We start from the raw sequence: 19710 nt of genomic DNA, 5'->3' as shown, positions 1-19710 counted from the left end.
ATTTTGCTAAGAAACATCTCAATGATTGCCAAGACTTTTGGGAAAATACCTTGTGGACTGATGAGTCAAAAGTTGAACTTTTTGGAAGGCAAATGTCCCGTTACATCTGGCGTAAAAGGAACACAGCATTTCAGAAAAAGAACATCATACCAACAGTAAAATATGGTGGTGGTAGTGTGATGGTCTGGGGTTGTTTTGCTGCTTCAGGACCTGGAAGGCTTGCTGTGATAGATGGAACCATGAATTCTACTGTCTACCAAAAAATCCTGAAGGAGAATGTCCGGCCATCTGTTCGTCAACTCAAGCTGAAGCGATCTTGGGTGCTGCAACAGGACAATGACCCAAAACACACCAGCAAATCCACCTCTGAATGGTGAAGAAAAACAAAATGAAGACTTTGGAGTGGCCTAGTCAAAGTCCTGACCTGAATCCAATTGAGATGCTATGGCATGACTTTAAAAAGGCGGTTCATGCTAGAAAACCCTCAAATAAAGCTGAATTACAACAATTTTGCAAAGATGAGTGAGCCAAAATTCCTCCAGAGCGCTGTAAAAGACTCATTGCAAGTTATCGCAAACGCTTGATTGCAGTTATTGCTGCTAAGGGTGGCCCAACCAGTTATTAGGTTCAGGGGGCAATTACTTTTTCACACAGGGCCATGTAGGTTTGGATTTTTTTTTCTCCCTAAATAATAAAAACCACCATTTACAAACTGCATTTTGTGTTTACTTGTGTTATATTTGACTAATGGTTAAATGTGTTTGATGATCAGAAACATTTTGTGTGACAAACATGCAAAAGAATAAGAAATCAGGAAGGGGGCAAATAGTTTTTCACACCACTGTATGTAAAATAAAGCATTTTCATATAACACATGTTTATATTAAACTAGCTCCCCATCCAGGGTGAATTCCCATCTTGCATCTGAAACTGCCCCCATCTCCCCCCAACTCCTGAACTGGGCAGACCACACATAGAAAATGGATGGATTAATAATGTGAACACAACAGATCTGTTTGTACTTGCTTGACTTTTTTGTGGAAGCAAAGGAGCCCTATTTATAGGAAGTAGGATTTTTACTTTTTATTCCTTCAAGTCCATAATCAAAAACTACCAAAAACAATGTCAACTTCTCTAAAGAACTGATATGAACTTTATTGCCTACCAATTCAGTTGTTACACATTGGTATTGGGGTTGCAACCATACATAAACCGATATTTAAATACAATTGACAATACACCATCACAAAATTATATGTAACGGCAATAAATAATATAATGCACAGAAAATGCATAAAACAATATGATAATATATGAAATTGCATAAAACCCAATACAATATAATTTTTAAATAGTAACCATTATTTAAGTTGGGCAGGATTGTTTGAAATACTGAGATATATCAAAAGTTTTCATTGACCACAGTGACAACAGTTGCAGATAAACCGTTTGTGTGGTGAGTGGTTCATGCTCTGAATGTCCAGTAATATTTTTGTGATGGAAATAGAAATAGATGATTAAACGGGTGAGTGTATTTATTTTTAATTATTTTGTCTGCTCACATCTTGATCTTGAGGTGCAGAATACAGTCCAGCTTCAGGTTTACAATCCTTTCTGCTGTCCGAACAACGCCCTATAATTTTTGTTGTGAATGAGAAGACATACTGTCATAACAGACCATTATAAAGGAAGTGAGGATAATTTTAATTACTGCTCAATAAAACTAGACAAGCACTTTAGTGTGAGAGCAAACACTGAAATGAAAATGTGAAAGTTAAAATAAACTGGGAGAATTTTTGCAACAAAGACAATTTGGCCTAAAGTACAGACACAAAAGATGTTAAATAGCATAACATTCTCAATCCTTTTTTTTTTTAAATTTTATTTATTAATTTTATTGTAATCATTCCATAAAAATAGATCAATTTATACAAAAAAGAATTAAAGACAAATCAAACCCCACCCTTGAGAAGGAGAGCATGGCCAAAGGAGAATTGCTTAGGGCTTTTTAATAGGGAAAAATAAACAAAAAAGGAAAAAATATATATAGGTAAATAAAAAATGGAGAAGGGAAAGAAATTTGGAAATAATTATTTCTCATCCATCCATCCATTCTCTTCCACTTATCCGAGGTCGGGTCGCGGGGGCAGCAGCTTGAGCAGAGATGCCCAGACTTCCCTCTCCCCGGCCACTTCTTCCAGCTCTTCCGGGAGAATCCCGAGGCGTTCCCAGGCCAGCCGGGAGACATAGTCCCTCCAGCGTGTCCTGGGTCTTCCCCGGGGCCTCCTCCCGGTTGGATGTGCCCGGAACACCTCACCAGGGAGGCGTCCAGGAGGCATCCTGATCAGATGCCCGAGCCACCTCATCTGACTCCTCTCGATGCGGAGGAGCAGCGGCTCTACTCTGAGCCCCTCCCGGATGACTGAGCTTCTCACACTATCTTTAAGGGAGAGCCCAGACACCCTGCGGAGGAAACTCATTTCAGCCGCTTGTATTCGCGATCTCGTTCTTTCGGTCACTACCCATAGCTCATGACCATAGGTGAGGGTAGGAACATAGATCGACCGGTAAATTGAGAGCTTTGCCTTATGGCTCAGCTCCTTTTTCACCACGACAGACCGATGCAGAGCCCGCATCACTGCGGATGCCGCACCGATCCGCCTGTCGATCTCACGCTCCATTCTTCCCTCACTCGTGCACAAGACCCCGAGATACTTGAACTCCTCCACTTGAGGCAGGATCTCGCTCCCAACCCTGAGAGGGCACTCCACCCTTCTCCGGCTGAGGACCATGGTCTCGGATTTGGAGGTGCTGATTCCCATCCCAGCCGCTTCACACTCAGCTGCGAACCGATCCAGAGAGAGCTGAAGATCACGGCCTGATGAAGCAAACAGGACAACATCATCTGCAAAAAGCAGTGACCCAATCCTGACTTCACCAAACCAGACCCCCTCAACACCCTGGCTGCGCCTAGAAATTCTGTCCATAAAAGTTATGAACAGAATCGGTGACAAAGGGCAGCCTTGGCGGAGTCCAACTCTCACTGGAAACGGGTTCGACTTACTGCCAGCAATGCGGACCAAGCTCTGACACCGGTTGTACGGGGACCGAACCGCCCTTATCAGGGGGTCCGGTACTCCATACTCCTGGAGCACCCCCCACAGGATCCCCCAAGGAACACGGTCGAACGCCTTTTCCAAGTCCACAAAACACATGTAGACTGGTTGGGCGAACTCCCATGCACCCTCCAGGACTCTGCTAAGGGTGTAGAGCTGGTCCACAGTTCCGCGACCAGGACGAAAACCACACTGTTCCTCCTGAATCCGAGGTTCGACTATCCGACGGACCCTCCTCTCCAGAACTCCCGAATAGACTTTTCCAGGGAGGCTGAGGAGTGTGATCCCTCTGTAGTTGGAACACACCCTCCGGTCCCCCTTCTTAAAGAGGGGGACCACCACCCCGGTCTGCCAATCCAGAGGCACTGTCCCTGATGTCCATGAGATGTTGTAGAGACGTGTCAACCAAGACAGCCCTACAACATCCAGAGACTTGAGGAACTCCGGGCGTATCTCATCCACCCCCGGGGCCCTGCCACCAAGGAGTTTTTTGACCACCTCGGTGACCTCAGTCCCAGAGATGGGGAAGCCCACCTCCGAGTCCCCAGGCTCTGCTTCCTCATTGGGAGGCATGTTATTGGGATTGAGGAGGTCTTCGAAGTACTCCCCCCACCGACCCACAACGTCCCGAGTCGAGGTCAGCAGCGCACCATCACCACCATATACAGTGTTGACACTGCACTGCTTCCCCCTCCTGAGACGCCGGACGGTGGACCAGAATCTCCTCGAAGCCGTCCAAAAGTCGTTCTCCATGGCCTCCCCAAACTCCTCCCATGCCAGAGTTTTTGCCTCAGCAACCACCGAAGCTGCATTCCGCTTGGCCTGCCGGTACCTATTAGCTGCCTCCAGAGTTCCACAGGACAAAAGGGACCGGTAGGACTCCTTCTTCAGCTTGACGGCTTCCCTCACCGCCGGTGTCCACCAACGGGTTCGGGGATTGCCGCCACGACAGGCACCGACCACCTTACGGCCACAGCTCCGGTCAGCCGCCTCAACAATAGAGGTACGGAACATGGCCCATTCGGACTCAATGTCCCCCACCTCCCTCGGGACATGGTCGAAGTTCTGCCGGAGGTGGGAGTTGAAGCTACTTCTGATAGGGGGCTCTGCCAGACGTTCCCAGCAGACCCTCACAACACGTTTGGGCCTACCAGGCCTGACCGGCATCCTCCCCCACCATCGAAGCCAACTCACCACCAGGTGGTGATCAGTTGATAGCTCCGCCCCTCTCTTCACCCGAGTGTCCAAGACATGTGGCCGCAAGTCCGACGACACGACCACAAAGTCGATCATCGAACTGAGGCCTAGGGTGTCCTGGTGCCAAGTGCACATATGAACACCCCTATTCTTGAACATGGTGTTTGTTATGGACAATACGTGACGAGCACAGAAGTCCAAAAACAAAACACCACTCTGGTTCTGATCGGGGGGGCCATTCCTCTCAATCACGCCCTTCCAGGTCTCACTGTCATTGCCCACGTGAGCATTGAAGTCCCCCAGCAGTACAAGGGAGTCCCCAGAAGGTATGCCCTCTAGCACACCCTCTAGGGACTCCAAAAAGGGTGGGTACTCTGAACTGCTGTTCGGTGCATACGCACAAACAACAGTTAGGACCCGTCCCCCCACCCGAAGGCGGAGGGAGGCTACCCTCTCGTCTACCGGGGTAAACCCCAATGTACAGGCTCCAAGTCGGGGGGCAATAAGTATACCCACACCCGCTCGGCGCCTCTCAGCGGGGGCAACTCCAGAGTGGTAGAGAGTCCAGCCCCTCTCAAGGAGATTGGTTCCAGAGTCCAAGCTGTGCGTTGAGGTGAGCCCGACTATATCTAGCCGGAACCTCTCGACCTCACGCACTAGCTCAGGCTCCTTCCCCTTCAGAGAGGTGACATTCCACGTCCCAAGAGCCAGCTTCTGTAGCCGAGGATCGGACCGCCAAGGTCCCCGCCTTCGGCCACCACCCAACTCACACTGCACCCGACCTCCTTGGCCCCTCCCATAGGTGGTGAGCCCATGGGAAGGGGGACCCACGTTGCCTCTTTGGGCTGTGCCCGGCCGAGCCCCATGGGTGCAAGCCCGGCCACCAGGTGCTCGCCATCGAGCCCCACCTCCAGGCCTGGCTCCAGAGGGGGGCCCCGGTGACCCGCGTCCGGGTGAGGGAAAACGCCGTCCAAATTTTTTATTCGTCATAGGAGGTCTGTTGAACCGCACTTTGTCTCATCCCTCACCTAGGACCAGTTTGCCTTGGGTGGCCCTACCAGGGGCATAAAGCCCCGGACAACAGAGCTCCTAGGATCATTGGGACACGCAAACCCCTCTACCACGATAAGGTGGCGGTTCGAGGAGGGGTAATTATTTCTTCTTATTCTAAAATATTATTGATTAGATCCTGCCAGGTTTTGAAAAAATTCTGTATAGATCCTCTAACTGAGAATTAGATTTTTTCCAATTTCAAATAATATAAAACATCGGTTTCCCACTGACTTATCAGAAGAGAGTTAGGATTGTTCCAATTTAACAAAATAAGTCTGCGTGCCAAAAGTGTAGTGAATGCAATAACCATTTGCTTGTCCTTCTCCACTTCAAGTCTGTCAGGAAGAACACCGAACACAGCTGTTAATGTGTTAGGAGGGATTGTGACACCAAGGCTGTCTGAAAGGCATTTAAAAATTTTGGTCCAAAATGATGTTAATTTGGTGCAGGCCCAAAACATGTGAGCCAGTGAGGCAGGAGCTTGATTGCAGCGTTCGCAGGTTGGATCTTGCCCTGGAAACATTTTGGACAGTTTTAAGCGAGACAGATGAGCTCGATATATAATTTTAAGTTGAATAATTCTATGCTTTGTGCATATGGAGCTCGAGTGAATTCTCTGCAATGCTACCTTCCACTCCTTTTCTGATATATTGATTAAGAGATCTTTTTCCCAATGTCCTCTTGGATCTTTGAAAGGAAGGGACTCTAATAAGATTTTATATAATGCGGAAATGGTGTCTAATTCCTCGAAATTGAGCAGTATTTTTTTCAGCATGGTGGAGGGTACGAGATGAGGAAAATCGGGCAGTTTCTGTTTAACAAAGTTTCTAATTTGAAGATAGTGAAAGAAATGTGTAGCTGGGAGGTTGAATTTGGAACGTAATTGTTCAAAGGATGCAAAGATATTGTCTATATAAAGATCTCTGAGCAATTTAATCCCAAATCTTTTCCAGGTATTAAAAACTGGATATGTTTGCGAGGGTTGAAAGAGGTGGTTCTCTTGCAGAGGTGCCACAAATAAAAGATTTTCCATCTTAAATTGCTTTCTAAGTTGGTTCCATATTATGAGTGAGTAAAGCACAATTGGGTTATTAGTATATTTGTGATAACTTGCATTTATTGGAGCGCAGAGCAGGGAGTATAAAGAAGTACTACAGGATTTTATTTCTATTGCGGGCCAAGCCTGTGTATGTTCATTTTTTTGTGTCCAGGTTTTTATGGCTTGTATGTTTGCTGCCCAGTAATAAAACTGAAAATTAGGTAAAGCCATGCCACCTTCTGCCTCAGGTCTTTGTAGGGTTGCTCTTCGGATACGTGAGTGTTTTGAGTTCCAAATAAATGAGGTTATAGTTGAATCTAATTGCTTAATAAACGATTTATTGATATATATTGGAATGTTTTGAAATAAAAAAAGAAGTTTAGGAAGGATATTCATCTTAACAATGTTAATTCTTCCGGCTAGAGTGAGATGAAGGGTTGACCATCTATGCAAGTCTTGCTTAATTTTTTCCATACAGATGGCAAAATTTTGTTGATAAAGAGCTTTATGTTTACTTGAACATTCTCAATCCTGATCAGTTCACTTCATTGCCATGGGTGGCCTTATTCAATGCAACATCAGGTCCAAAACAGGAACTGTCCCTGGATGGAGCACCAAAAATTGTAACAATGTTCATTAAAATTTTGAGACGTTGTGTAGAAGTTCTTAAAAAAAATGTCTGCGTGGTATTTTTAAATGCTGAAAAACTGGCATGCAAAATGATTTCACAAAATTATTTTCTTTGGTTTTAAGCATTAAAAACATGTTTAAATGACTTCCCTTTTAACTAAGTATTTTACAATAAATCAAAATCTCAAAAAAAAAATAAACAGCATAATTTTTGTTGATTTAGAAAACAAAATAGCTACCAGGCATTTTAATTTAAACTAGTCCCAGAGACTTCTTTACTTGAGGCTAATTGTGCTCTGTCTTGGCATCAGAAAAACAAAGCATATGTTGGTTGTTAGCCCGGGTGTACATAGCATGTCCTGTTTACTCAAGGTTTCCTTTGTAGACGCAAACTCGCAACTTTGTTTCTTTGGGGTATATGTCAGACTTCATTTAGCAATTGTTGATATCTGGATTCCCTTGTACAGCAAAAAGGCAACATATTTTAAGGGAATGCGGCTGCTATCCGAGCAGTGATCTGTCAAGTCTGCTCATGTAGCTGAAGTAAAGCTGGAGAGAAGGCATTATAGTGGAGTTAATGAAAGAATTCATGGTATTTGGAAAAGGCTTTTTTTATGCCAAAAGATGTAATGTTTGTGCAACCTTTCCTCAAGGACTTGTGGGGAAAAAAGGCCAGAAAGCATACAGAAATGTCTAGCAGCAGGAAAAACAGAGAACTGTAAAATCAGTTTAATTTTTACATACATGTTTTAATATTTACATACTCTATGTAATTTTGTTACTTTAAAATTATTCAGTGCATTACTGTGACATTTTAGGATGTGACCTTCTGTGTTAGAAATTGGTCTTTGACTGCTTGATTTAATTTCTCTTAGGATTTTTCCTGACATCATGTTAGAATGATTTCAGTTAGCACATATAATGTATATGGATTCATACCAAGACATTATGTCCTTCTGTCTCCAAGATGTATTCTGTCTATATAAGTAGTCAATTTTAAAATCTGAACAGCTGAAAATCATATGGAGTCAATTTCCAGTTTTAACATATATACATTATGCCTACTGTGTTGTGTGTGTTTTAATGTATATGTAAATAAAAGAATATGTATGTACATAAGCGTTTTATGTTTGACAATATTTTAAAAAATCTCCATATAGGAGAACCTTAATATACTTTATATGTAATATATTTATATATAATATATTTATACTGTTTATGTTTTTTCTTTTGCTGCTTGGGTTTCTGCAATATCCTTATAACCAAAGAAATTCATTTTTCTTCTTTTTTAAGAAAGCACAAGTCCTTTGTTTTGTGTGGCCCTGTTTTAGCCAGAGGAATAATTCCTAGAAGCGTACAGATGATAACTGCATCTCCTGCTGTACCTGCAACAATTTAATTGGACAAGTCAGCCCAGTGAAGCATTTCCAGCTTGTGACTGGGAGACATGAAATTCACTGTCATTATTGTCTCTGTCATTTTGGAGCGTTTTGTCCCGCTGCAGAATTTTTCTCACTTCATTGCATTTTTTTCCTCCAGGAATCGGGGATTATGTTTGAGGTTGGGGTGGGGGCAAGACTGTGAACTATAGCCACCTCCAGGGAGTCATATATTAAATTGCCTTTGCTCTGTGATTATTTGTATATATGTAGATTACCATGGGAATTAGAAATAATAGCAATACAAAATAATATTGATGCATGTATTTATGTTTTAGTTTACTTATGTTTGTAAAAGCTGATATTTATTAATATTTATTTTCCATTGCGTAAGCTTTGTAGTGTTTTTGCTACATCTAATGTAATAAAGGAGCATGTGAGTACATGAATAGCTGTAATTATACTGAAATATGAGAAATAGAAGGTAAATGTGACCTATTTGGGGAAGCAATCAAGATGAGCAAAATGATACAAAAGATTTATCCATGAAGGTTCATTTTTAAAGAGGTGAATACATTTTGATATCTGTTTTATATCCATTCACTTTTTCATCAGTTTTCCAATTCCTCATAATTCAGTTTAACAGCTGCAATGGACCTGAGCTTATACTCACAGCAATTCACGAACCAGTTCTGGACTGGACACCAGTCCACTGGAGGGCATATTCACTAAAACAGTCACTCACACTGCTAAATGCATAGCTACAGACTAACTAACCCTGAATGGATTTATAAATATTTTCGATTGGTTTATCAAAGAACTGATCTAACAAATTTTATTCTCTTCAGACCTCACTGAAACAAACCATATACTACATTCAAAAAAGGAAGAACTGCTGAATATCACCAGATATATTTTGACAATATAAGTCATGAAATTTATATAAATGTTCTTAGAATAAAGCCTGGTTTGTCAGTCACAATAATCTTATTCAGACATCATTGTTCTGTCTCATCAGAATCTGTCCTTGCAAGATGCCAGAATAATTTCTGAAAAATGCTTATCTGGCCTAACTCTGGAACAGTTGTATCTTGATGTAATAACATTTGAACATTGTGTGGTCACACAAGGCTGCTCATATCACTTTTAGTGACTGTAACACTTTAGTTTTACAAAGTCACAAGTTTTGATTCTCTGTGGTGGTTTTTATTTTATTGTTCTACCTTACAGCGGGAATCAGAAAATTCTTGCAGGATCTAATCTGCTGGACCTAAAAATACTTTTTTCTAAATTACAAATGCTTTGCATTTAATATAATCTTTGTATTTGTGTGTTAACATGATATGGCACAAGTTATAATTTTTCTGCTTAATTATTTCTAAAATGTGGCCTTTAAAACATATTTTTGGCTTACAGAATTGCTTCTAGCATGTTGTAGCATTAACAGACCACCAGTTACCTAGCCCCTAGTTGTTACAAATTCAGACCACATAGAAAATGTTCCCCTGCAATGCAGAACCATTTCCCTCCCAGCCAACATTCAGGATTTGAACTTCTCTGGCAATAATAAATAGAAGAAGTCTCTCAAGACACCAACATTAAAAGTGATTAATCATCTCTATTCTCAGTTCTCTTTAACCAGGGATTTTCTAGCAATAAATCTTTAATGATGTACATAAGAATCACTTCCTAATGAAACCAGGCTTTGTTCATTTGTCACCTTTTAAACCCTTTAATTTAAATTACAAAACTTATGACCTTGCGACTTTGAGAATAGATTTCTGGTATTGTAAAGCTGCTAAAGGATTAATCCATAAATCTCTATACAAGATTTTTTTCCCTCATATTATTAAATGGTTTCATGTAATGTATCTTAAGTAGCAAAACACTAATGCCAATTATAATAAATATTTTGTAAATGGTGAATTAATGACTTTGATTCAAAAGCTTTTGACATCATCTTTAATCAATATTGTCTTCCTTGTTTAAAGCATCAAGTTTATTTTTTTTTCTTTTGAAGTTTCATTAATCAATCAATTATCTGAAGAATAGTTTCAGTTTCATATTTTTTTGAAGGGTGTTTAGTCTTTTTGAATTGCCTTTTTATGACATCTATATAACATTGAGAATTTCAGACTCTGAAACAAATTTTATTTTGCTTTATATATAGTATGAAATACTCTTTTTGGTTAAATTCTTATTTGCTAGACATGCTTGTTAATTAAGATTCCCTATCATTAGTGCAGTGCTTTTAGTAGCTACTCTAACATGAAACCCTGCCAATTAATTGTACTGTTTCACAGTTCACAATACATCGCCTGACAGGCAAGCGTAAGTAGACCAAAGAGTTGCTGCATCTTTAAATCTAATGTTTGTTAGACCCAACCATTCATCATTTATATTCATTGTGACAGGGACAGATGTGACATATCGGTTCCGACACACTTCCATACCACCAGTCACTGGCTGGAGGTGACTCATGTCCTGTCTTTGGTTTTGTCCCCTGCTGCAGGACAGCACAATGATGCACGAATGAACCTTGCCATCGCCCTTACTGCTGCCAGGTATGGTGCTGCCACAGCTAATTACACAGAAGTCATGTGCATACTAAAGAAGACAGATCCTGAAACTGGAAAGGAGAGGGTCTGTGGTGCTCGCTGCAGAGATGTTATAACAGGTAGAAATGCATTGTATGTTTCAGCAAATTCAAACCGTTATGGAGATTTTGCTGTTTTTTAAATTACTTTTCTATTACTCTTAATTAATCTTTCTTTTCCTGGAAATTGCCATATTCACACACTGTAAGAATGCTAAGCCTGAATATTTTATAAGGCCTTTATGGCGTTTCAAAACTCCTCGATCTGGTAGCAGTGCATTACCAAATTAGCGCATTGAAAATGGCCCTACTTACCTTTTAAATGTCATGAGCATGAATGAATCTGGAATGAAACCTCTGGGTCTTAAAGGAATTGTTCTCTAATGTGACATGATGAGGCATGACTCTGTGATCTCTGTATATGACTGCCCCCTGATGTTCATAAGTATAGTGCCTTAAATACATGTAAAATTATACAGAGATCACTCATCATGAACATTTTGAAGAGAATTACTTATTGAAAATATCACCACACAAGTCAGATTTAGTAAGGATTTTAAAAGGAGCTTTTAATATTAGTACATAGCGTAAAATAAATCTCTTTTAAAACACCTTATAATATTATCCCATCAAATCTTACATAGCCATTAAATTATAGCGCTTTATTGTTGGGTGCTTTGACAAAAAAAAGTAATTGATTGAAAGTTATAATAAACATTTCACAATAAATTACATTTTCTGTTTGGAAATGTTTAGATTTTATTCCAGTGTCACTTCCTCGCTGAATATTTTCTTAACACGAAATTTTGCAGCAGAGGGCTAAATGAATGGAAAACACCTAAGTATGTCTCAGTTTTATCTATCTATCATTACATTTTCTAATTCTACTTATTGTTAATTATAGTACCTTTACTTTTGTTTAAGTTTATAATACAGAATGCACATCGCCCAATGCAGATTATTGCTACATTCTCCACATAAAAATGATACATTATGAAAAATATTGAAAAATGAAATGGACACCAATAACATTTATATTAAACAATGTGTGGCTTCCATTTATTTTTCTGAAAGCCCACGTGACTTAATGGTGTTATTTTTTACTTGCAGATATGGGTGTTATTGTTAGTTGTGTTTAGCATTAATTCTTTTATTGTTAACTGAGACAATTAAAGGATAAATTGTGTTACTATGCAGGATATGATACTACCTCCTAATTATGCACCACTTATAGTGAAATGTAAATATTGTTTGATAAGCTTCTCTTATGAGATCAGGATCTCAATTTTTCCTTTGACACAATATAGAAACTGCATGTACTGCATGCAGCCCTCGTTAATTATGGCTCTAGTGAAGTCATCTCTAAACCAATAAGATCTACTCCATTACCGAGATATGTTCAGTAATAAATTAATAATCCTGAACTGTCAGTGAACAGAGATGAATAGGCCTGTATGATTGATGCTGTTTTCTTTCATAGGGCAGGAATTTGATGTCAGAGCCAAATGTGTTATCAATGCCACGGGACCTTTCACAGATTCACTGCGGAAAATGGATGATCAGAATATCCCTAACATCTGTCAGCCTAGTGCTGGTGTGCACATCGTCATGCCTGGTTATTACAGGTAACAAATAGCCTGACTCTCATTCATGAAATTTCTGTCATGACTAAAGCTTGTCCAACCTTATTAATATATCTTATTGCCTCTCCTAATTTGTCAATGCAGAAATGCCTTTTAAATTTACTTAAATAATGTGTTGCAAATATGTTATACGCACATTATATAGTATTGGAACAGCTCTATACCATATGATTTTTCTTGTTTCCTTAAACATTCAAATTCATTTTTAAACTTGCACTTTAAAAAGTGAATTATTTTCTTAAGTGATAAATACGTAATGCCAATTAAAAAAATGAAATCTCATTAGATTTTGCTTCTCATTGAATTTAAATCATAGAAATTAATCTCTCTGGTAGACTGTAGACAGCAACACGACTATTCTGTACCTCCCTGTGCCAGGAGTACGCTGATCACACCCATGTACAAGAAAGGTTAATGCAGTCAACATTTTTATTCTCACAGCCCTGACAAAATGGGTCTTCTAGACCCAGCTACAAGTGATGGACGAGTTATCTTCTTCTTACCGTGGGAGAAAATGACTATTGCTGGAACGACAGACACTCCCACTGAAGTCACTCCTCATCCAGTGCCTAAGGAAGAGGATATAACTTTCATTCTGAGCGAAGTCCGCAACTATCTAAGCTCTGATGTGGAAGGTGAGTAATTAGTGGACTTGAGCATGGAAAAGGCACTATATAAATAAAATATATTATTATTATTTATATGCAGGAGTTATTACCTTTAATTTAATTCTGTAGATAACACTTCTTTGAGTCTCACTTGGAAAAATGGGTTACTAAGGAGATGACAGTTCCTTCAGTCAAAGAAAAGACAGGAAAAGTTGTCCTTTTAAAAACATTTAAGTCATGTGATTCTTCTTAGTATAAAACAGAGCCAATAAATGGTGTATTTTCTATTATTTGTAAGTTTTGGACAGTATGATGGTGTAGTAGTTAACTCTGACGACTCATAGACCTATGGGTTTGAATGCTGCATCCAGTTTCTGTCAGTTGCAAAATCATTATTTTTTTTTGGGCACACTAGTTTTCTTCTGATTCCCAAAGATGTGTCTGTTTGATACTTTGCAAGTTTTAAATTATCCAAATGTGTTTCTTACTGCTTTATTCCCAATCCTGCTGGAGTGGATTCTAGTGAAATGTGACCCAGAACTGGATTAAGTGGGTTTGAAAATGTATTTATGCATTTTATTTTTTATGTTTTCAAGAAATAGATGCATTTATTATAATAACTCCATAGTAAAGATTTTAAGATAAACTAGTAGTGTTTCTGAAATGGAGTATATTTTTGAAGAAATATTTTCTGAGAACATCTGCTGTAGACCATTGTTTTCTTCCCAAGAATTGTCTCAACAGTTTCCTTTTGGACAGATTTGGCATAATGCCAGTAGTTTAATTGTTGAGTCACTAGGCCTTCTTTACAAGTACAAGTATCCTAATAGCAAGATTAATACTTGGTCAATTCAAGCCATCCAATATACGGTTGCTTGTAATTTACTGCATTTATTAATGAGGCACTTTTTGTCTGTATCATCCGTGGATGATTATTAAAGATGTGTCTTTTTCACTCAGATTATGGTAATATGAAATACATAAGAGATTTCCGGTGATACATTAATTGCAGTGTTTAATAATAACAACAAGCCAGGCAATGTACTAATGCGTAAAGGTTTAAAATGATCATTCCCAGGTGAGATGCCAGTCTGAAACAACTGATGCATACTTTGTCAACCATTTTATCCATTTTATAAACTTACTTATTCTTTCTCAGGTTTGTAGTCGACCAATGCTTATCCTGCCAATTTGAGACATAATGCAAAATACTCTGACTGAGATGGTAGTTCATTGTACACTCCCACATTTACATATACTGGATCAATTTGTAGTGAAAAGAAGCTGGAGTGAACAGAAGAAACTACATCCCAGTGACGTTTGAACCCTTGCCCCTTTACATGAAAAGCACTTGATGTAACCACCGTCCTAGCACTGCTCTCAACGAATCAGACACAAATACATAATGCAGAAAAAGTCAACACGAGTCACTTATATTACTGATATAACATTCTGGCCCTGCAATGTAATTACTGTTAGTTCCCAGTATTGGAAGTGTTGAACTGTTTTCATGCCATTGCTGAGCTGGACAGTGTTTCAGAAAACTCTGAGATGATAGGCAGCTATGGAGAGCCCCAACAGGCCACGTCAACACCAGTCCCTAGAAAGAGAGAGGGTGTGATAGCGGGGAACTCTGTGTAGGCTAGTTGAGGATTGTTTAAACTAGGGAATGGAGGGGACTGTCAGGGAGTTTAGGGCAAGTCAGGTTTAGAATGGTACAAATAAATATGCATAGTAATATAAATTCTAACCCAAAAGTATAAAAGTAAAATAAGTAACACATTTAAAAAAACTTACCCTAATGCTAGAAGTATCAAAACTAAAACAAGTGAGTTGGAGTTGTACGTAGCTGAGCATAATTATGATATTATAGCAATAACAGAAACCTGGCTAAATAGCAAGGATGGGGGATGGTTATAGCATAGATCGGTACACACTTTTTAGGAAGAAGAGACAACAACAAGAACAACAGTTTATTTTTTGTATAGCCCAAAATCACACAAGGAGTGCCGCAATGGGCCTTAACAGGCCGTGTGTTTTAACAGCCTCCCCAGGCTATTACAATGGTGATAGTTCAAGTACAGAGCAAAATGCAAGAGTAGATTATATCACATAAGAGGATTCAGATTTGTTGAGAGTCCAGGAGACCTCAACCAGCAAACTGCCTCCCCCTGTGATGCCCCGTGCACACACTCAGGTGCTGAGCACTTATAACGTAACCAAATGGATCAGTGGTGTATTTCGGAGACACAGAACCAAAAATATTTAAAAAAAAAACAAACCTGTTTTAAAATGCCAGTAAGAAAACAAAAACTCTAGTGTCATGCACTTCAAAATAATTGTAGTCCTGTGCAATGACAGTAATTGAATATATACGACAGTAAACACCAGTAAGTGAAGGTGAATATGTACAGTATTTACATGGCTCAAAAATAAAAGTGATAAACAACAAAAAAAGAAAGAAAGAATGTAAACACATGATTCGACAGCTTCTCTTCTTCCTCCTTCTCCCAGGACAAATATCAAGAGGACAGAAAAAACAGTGATCAAAATCAAAGTGAATAAAATGGCACAAGCACAAAACACTTGAAAAGTTTAGAAAAAATAAAGTAACTCTATATACAGGAATGCTCAAAAGGATCACTCTATTACAATCGCTCAGCTTCCTTCTCTGTCCAATGCCAGATGGTCAAAAGACGATCCCTGTTGGGTACTTCTCAGTTTTATCTGCCAAGCTGAACTACCTGGCCAATCATTAACTCCAGCCCAACACCAAACATCTCAGTGACCGCTTGTGACCTTCCACACCCTATAGCCTTGATCTAGGCAGAAGTCTCCCTATATTTTGGTAATCTCATTTGCGTGTGCACATGCATGCGTGGCTGCCAGCGCACACACACACTCTCAAGTTCATACACCTGCAACTTCAGGTAGTTTCCTGAAATTGGCTTTTGTTTTTCCTCCTCTTCCCTGCGGATTTTTTTTTTTAATCATAAGGCTACTCTGCACACCTGGCTTACGTACCTCCATTTTCAGCCAGTTACCCTGATGCGACCTCTGCGGCCACACGGACATCCTTCCCCAGTATGGCATGAAGTAAAGTCGAGATGTCAACGTGCCAGTGCTCATGTATTAACATAAATGACAGGCCTCCTCATCCACGTCAAAACTGCCAACAAGGTTTCCACCTGTATAAAAAACAATTTGTACATCCAGTGAACATTGCATTGCAGTAGACAGTCTTACTAGAAATAAATGAATTAATTAATTTCTCAGTATCCTGTATATTTAGAAATGCCTTATTTTCCCCAAATTTTTATATGGAAAAAACATGTTTTGGACAATTTAGTAATGTGAGTTTTAAATAACATGCTTTATTTAACATGCAGAATATGACATAACATGCAGAACAGAAAAAGAGGGGTGTGTTGCCGTTTATGTAAAACAGAATTTAAATGCATTTCTTCTCTACTTGGTTGATGAGCCACATCTTAGTGAGGGCATCTGGATTCATCTGGAAAACATTAGTGTCTCAACACTGGGTTAATAAGGAACTGAAAAACAAGCTGCATAATAAAAAAACAACTGTATGAGGTATTTAAGACTAGTATCTGCAGTGTACATCTTAGGGAATATGTGAACATGAGGACAACCATTAAGAAGGATAATAGGGAAGCTAAAAGGAATTTAGAGAGGAATATAACAGAGATGGCAAAAGATGACCCAAAGAGATTCTTTCAGTATTTTAGTTGTAAAAAAAAAGAGTCAATGAGGAGATGAAGTACAGCAGGAATAGTAAAGAGGAATTAAAAAATACAGACAGTGAAATAGCAGATGCTCTAAAATAAATTTTTCTGAAATCTTCACATGTGAGGATATAGAAAACCTTCCAGTGGTTACAGGGACTTTGGAGGTACTAAGTGATTTGGAAATTGTAGAGGGAGAAGTAAACAGGATAAAGTCGAACAAATCACCAGGACCATATAATATTTAGCTTTGAGTGTGTAAGGAGGTAAGTGAGTACACTTGACACATTTTTAGGAAGTAACTGCACATTGGGGAAATTCCAAAGGACTGCAAAATGGTAAATATTATCCTGTTATATAAAAAAGGGTTATTGGACAGAAGTATGCAACTATAGACCAGTACACTTAACGTCTGTCACAGGTAAATTAATAGAAGGTATTATTAAAGAAAAGAGCAACACATGGCAAAATCAGGAGTGTACTGAACAGTCAGCATGGATTCAGATTAGGGAGGTCATGTTTTACTAACGTGCTAGAATTCTATAACATAGCAAGAAACACATATGACCAGAGTGGTGCATATAATATTATTTATATCTTGACTCTCAGAAAGCATTCCATAAGGTTCCATTTGAGAGGTTTGGACATCAAATTAAAAGAAGTTGGAGTTCAGGGTATAGTGTGTAGATGGGTACAGAATTAGTTAAAACACAGGAAACAGAGCATTATGCTACTAGGAACCTTATCAGAATATGGTGTAGTTAAGAGTATTGTTCCTCAGGGTTCCTTCCTAGGATTTATGCTATTTTTAATATATATAAATGATTCAGATAGGAATATAAATAACAAGCTGGATACAAAACTAGGTGGACTGGCAGAAAATCTGGAATCCATTAAATCATCACAGAGGGAGGGACATGAACCGCATACAGGGTTGGGTAGATTTGTGGCAGGTGAAATTTAATGTAAATAAATATTAAGTATACAGTCATGGCTAAACGTTTTGAGAATGACACAAGTATTGTTTTTCACAGAGCCTGTCAGATGTTTCTATGGTATACTAAAGTATAATTACAAGCATTTCATAAGTTTCAAAGGCTTTTGTTGACATTAATTACTTAATTACATTACGTTTATGCAAAGACTCAATATTTGCTGTGCTGGCCCATCTTTTTCAAGACCTGTGCAAATCACTCTGGCATGCTGTCAATCAACTTCTGGACAAAATCCTGACTGATGGAAGCCCATTCTTGCAGAATCAATGCTTGGAGTTTGTCAGAATTTGTGGGTTTTTGTTTGTCCACCTGCCTCTTGAGGATTGACCACAAGTTCTTAATGGGATTAAGGGAGTTTCCTGACCATGGATCCAAAATTTCTATGTTTTGTTCCCCAAGCCACTTAGTTCTCACTTTTGCCTTATGGCGTGTTGCTCCATCACGCTGGAAAAGGCATTGTTTGTCACCAAACTGTTCTTGGATGGTTGAGACAAGTTGCTCTCAGAGGATGTTTTGGTACCATTCTTTATTCATGTCTGTGTTCTTAGGCAAAATTGTGAGTGAGCCCACTCCCTTGGCTGAGAAGCAACTCCACACTCTCAGGATGCTTTACTGTTGGCATGACACAGGACTGATGGTAGCGCTCACCTTTTCTTCTCTGGACAATCTTTTTTCCGGATGCCCCAAACAATCGGAATGGGGATTCATCAGAGAAAATGACTTTCCTCCAGCTGTCCTCAACAGTCCAATCCCTGGTGGTGCCCCGATCCCACAGCTGAATCAACTTTAGGAGATGGTCCTGGCACTTGCTGGACTTTCTTGGGTGCCCTGAAGCCTTCTTCACAACAATTGAACCTCTCTATTCTAACTCAATCAGCATGACAGAGTTATCTCCAGCCTTGTCCTCGTCAACACTCTCACCTGTGTTAACGAGAGGATCACTGAAATGATGCAGCAGGGCTGAAATGCAGTGGAAATGGATTTTTTGGGATTAACTTCATTAAAATGGCAAAGAGAGACTTTTCAATTCATCTGATCACTCTTCATAACATTCCGGAGTATATGCAAATTGCATTCATAAAAACTGAGGCAGTAAACTTTGTGAAAATTAATATTTGTGTCATTCTCAAAACCTTTGGACACGACTGTACACGCATTAAGTAAAAATGTGAGATCTGAATGCACAGTGGGTGGTCTGAAAATTGAAAGTACACCTTATGAGAAGGATTTAGGAATGGTATTGGTCTTGTCGCTGCCAACTTCCAGACATTGTTCAGAAGCCATCAAGAAGGCTAACACATGTTAGGTTATATAGCGCTCTGATTTGTATGGAGCACAAGTTAAAGAAGGTTCTGCTTAAGCTTTATAACACACTGGTGAGACCTCATCTGGAGTACTGAATACAGAGTTGACCTCCATGCTAGAAAAAAGAGATAGAAGTATTAGAGAAAAGTCCAGAGAAGAGAGAATTGATTTTCAGGATTGCGTGGGATGAGTTATGAGGAGAGATTTAAAGAGCTGATCTTTTTTAGTTTATGCAAAAGGAGATTAAGAGTGGACATGATTTAAGTGTTTAAAATTAAGAAGGGAATTAGTACAGTGGATCGAGGCTGTTACTTTAAAATGAGTTTGCCATTAACCTCCATTGGTTGACTCATTCATATCTCACTGAAGACTCCTGTCTTCTGTCATGCATTTTAATCATCTT

The 19710-nt window shown here is 39.5% G+C and overlaps 1 protein-coding gene across 1 annotated transcript in view; it reads left to right on the top strand.

The window, feature by feature from the left end:
• gpd2 (glycerol-3-phosphate dehydrogenase 2 (mitochondrial)) overlaps positions 1 to 19710 on the top strand; it is a 177918-nt gene that overhangs the window by 89192 nt on the left and 69016 nt on the right. The window contains exons 7-9 of the mRNA XM_028806453.2: positions 10927 to 11091; positions 12491 to 12635; positions 13095 to 13288. Coding sequence (XP_028662286.2) covers positions 10927 to 11091; positions 12491 to 12635; positions 13095 to 13288 — 504 coding nt within the window. The remainder of the gene's footprint in view (positions 1 to 10926; positions 11092 to 12490; positions 12636 to 13094; positions 13289 to 19710) is intronic.

This window comes from Erpetoichthys calabaricus, chromosome 8 (assembly GCF_900747795.2).
Source record: "Erpetoichthys calabaricus chromosome 8, fErpCal1.3, whole genome shotgun sequence".
Taxonomy (NCBI): domain Eukaryota; kingdom Metazoa; phylum Chordata; class Cladistia; order Polypteriformes; family Polypteridae; genus Erpetoichthys; species Erpetoichthys calabaricus.
The sequence above is the reverse complement of the archived record's forward strand: the minus strand, read 5'-3'. Positions and strand labels throughout refer to the sequence as shown.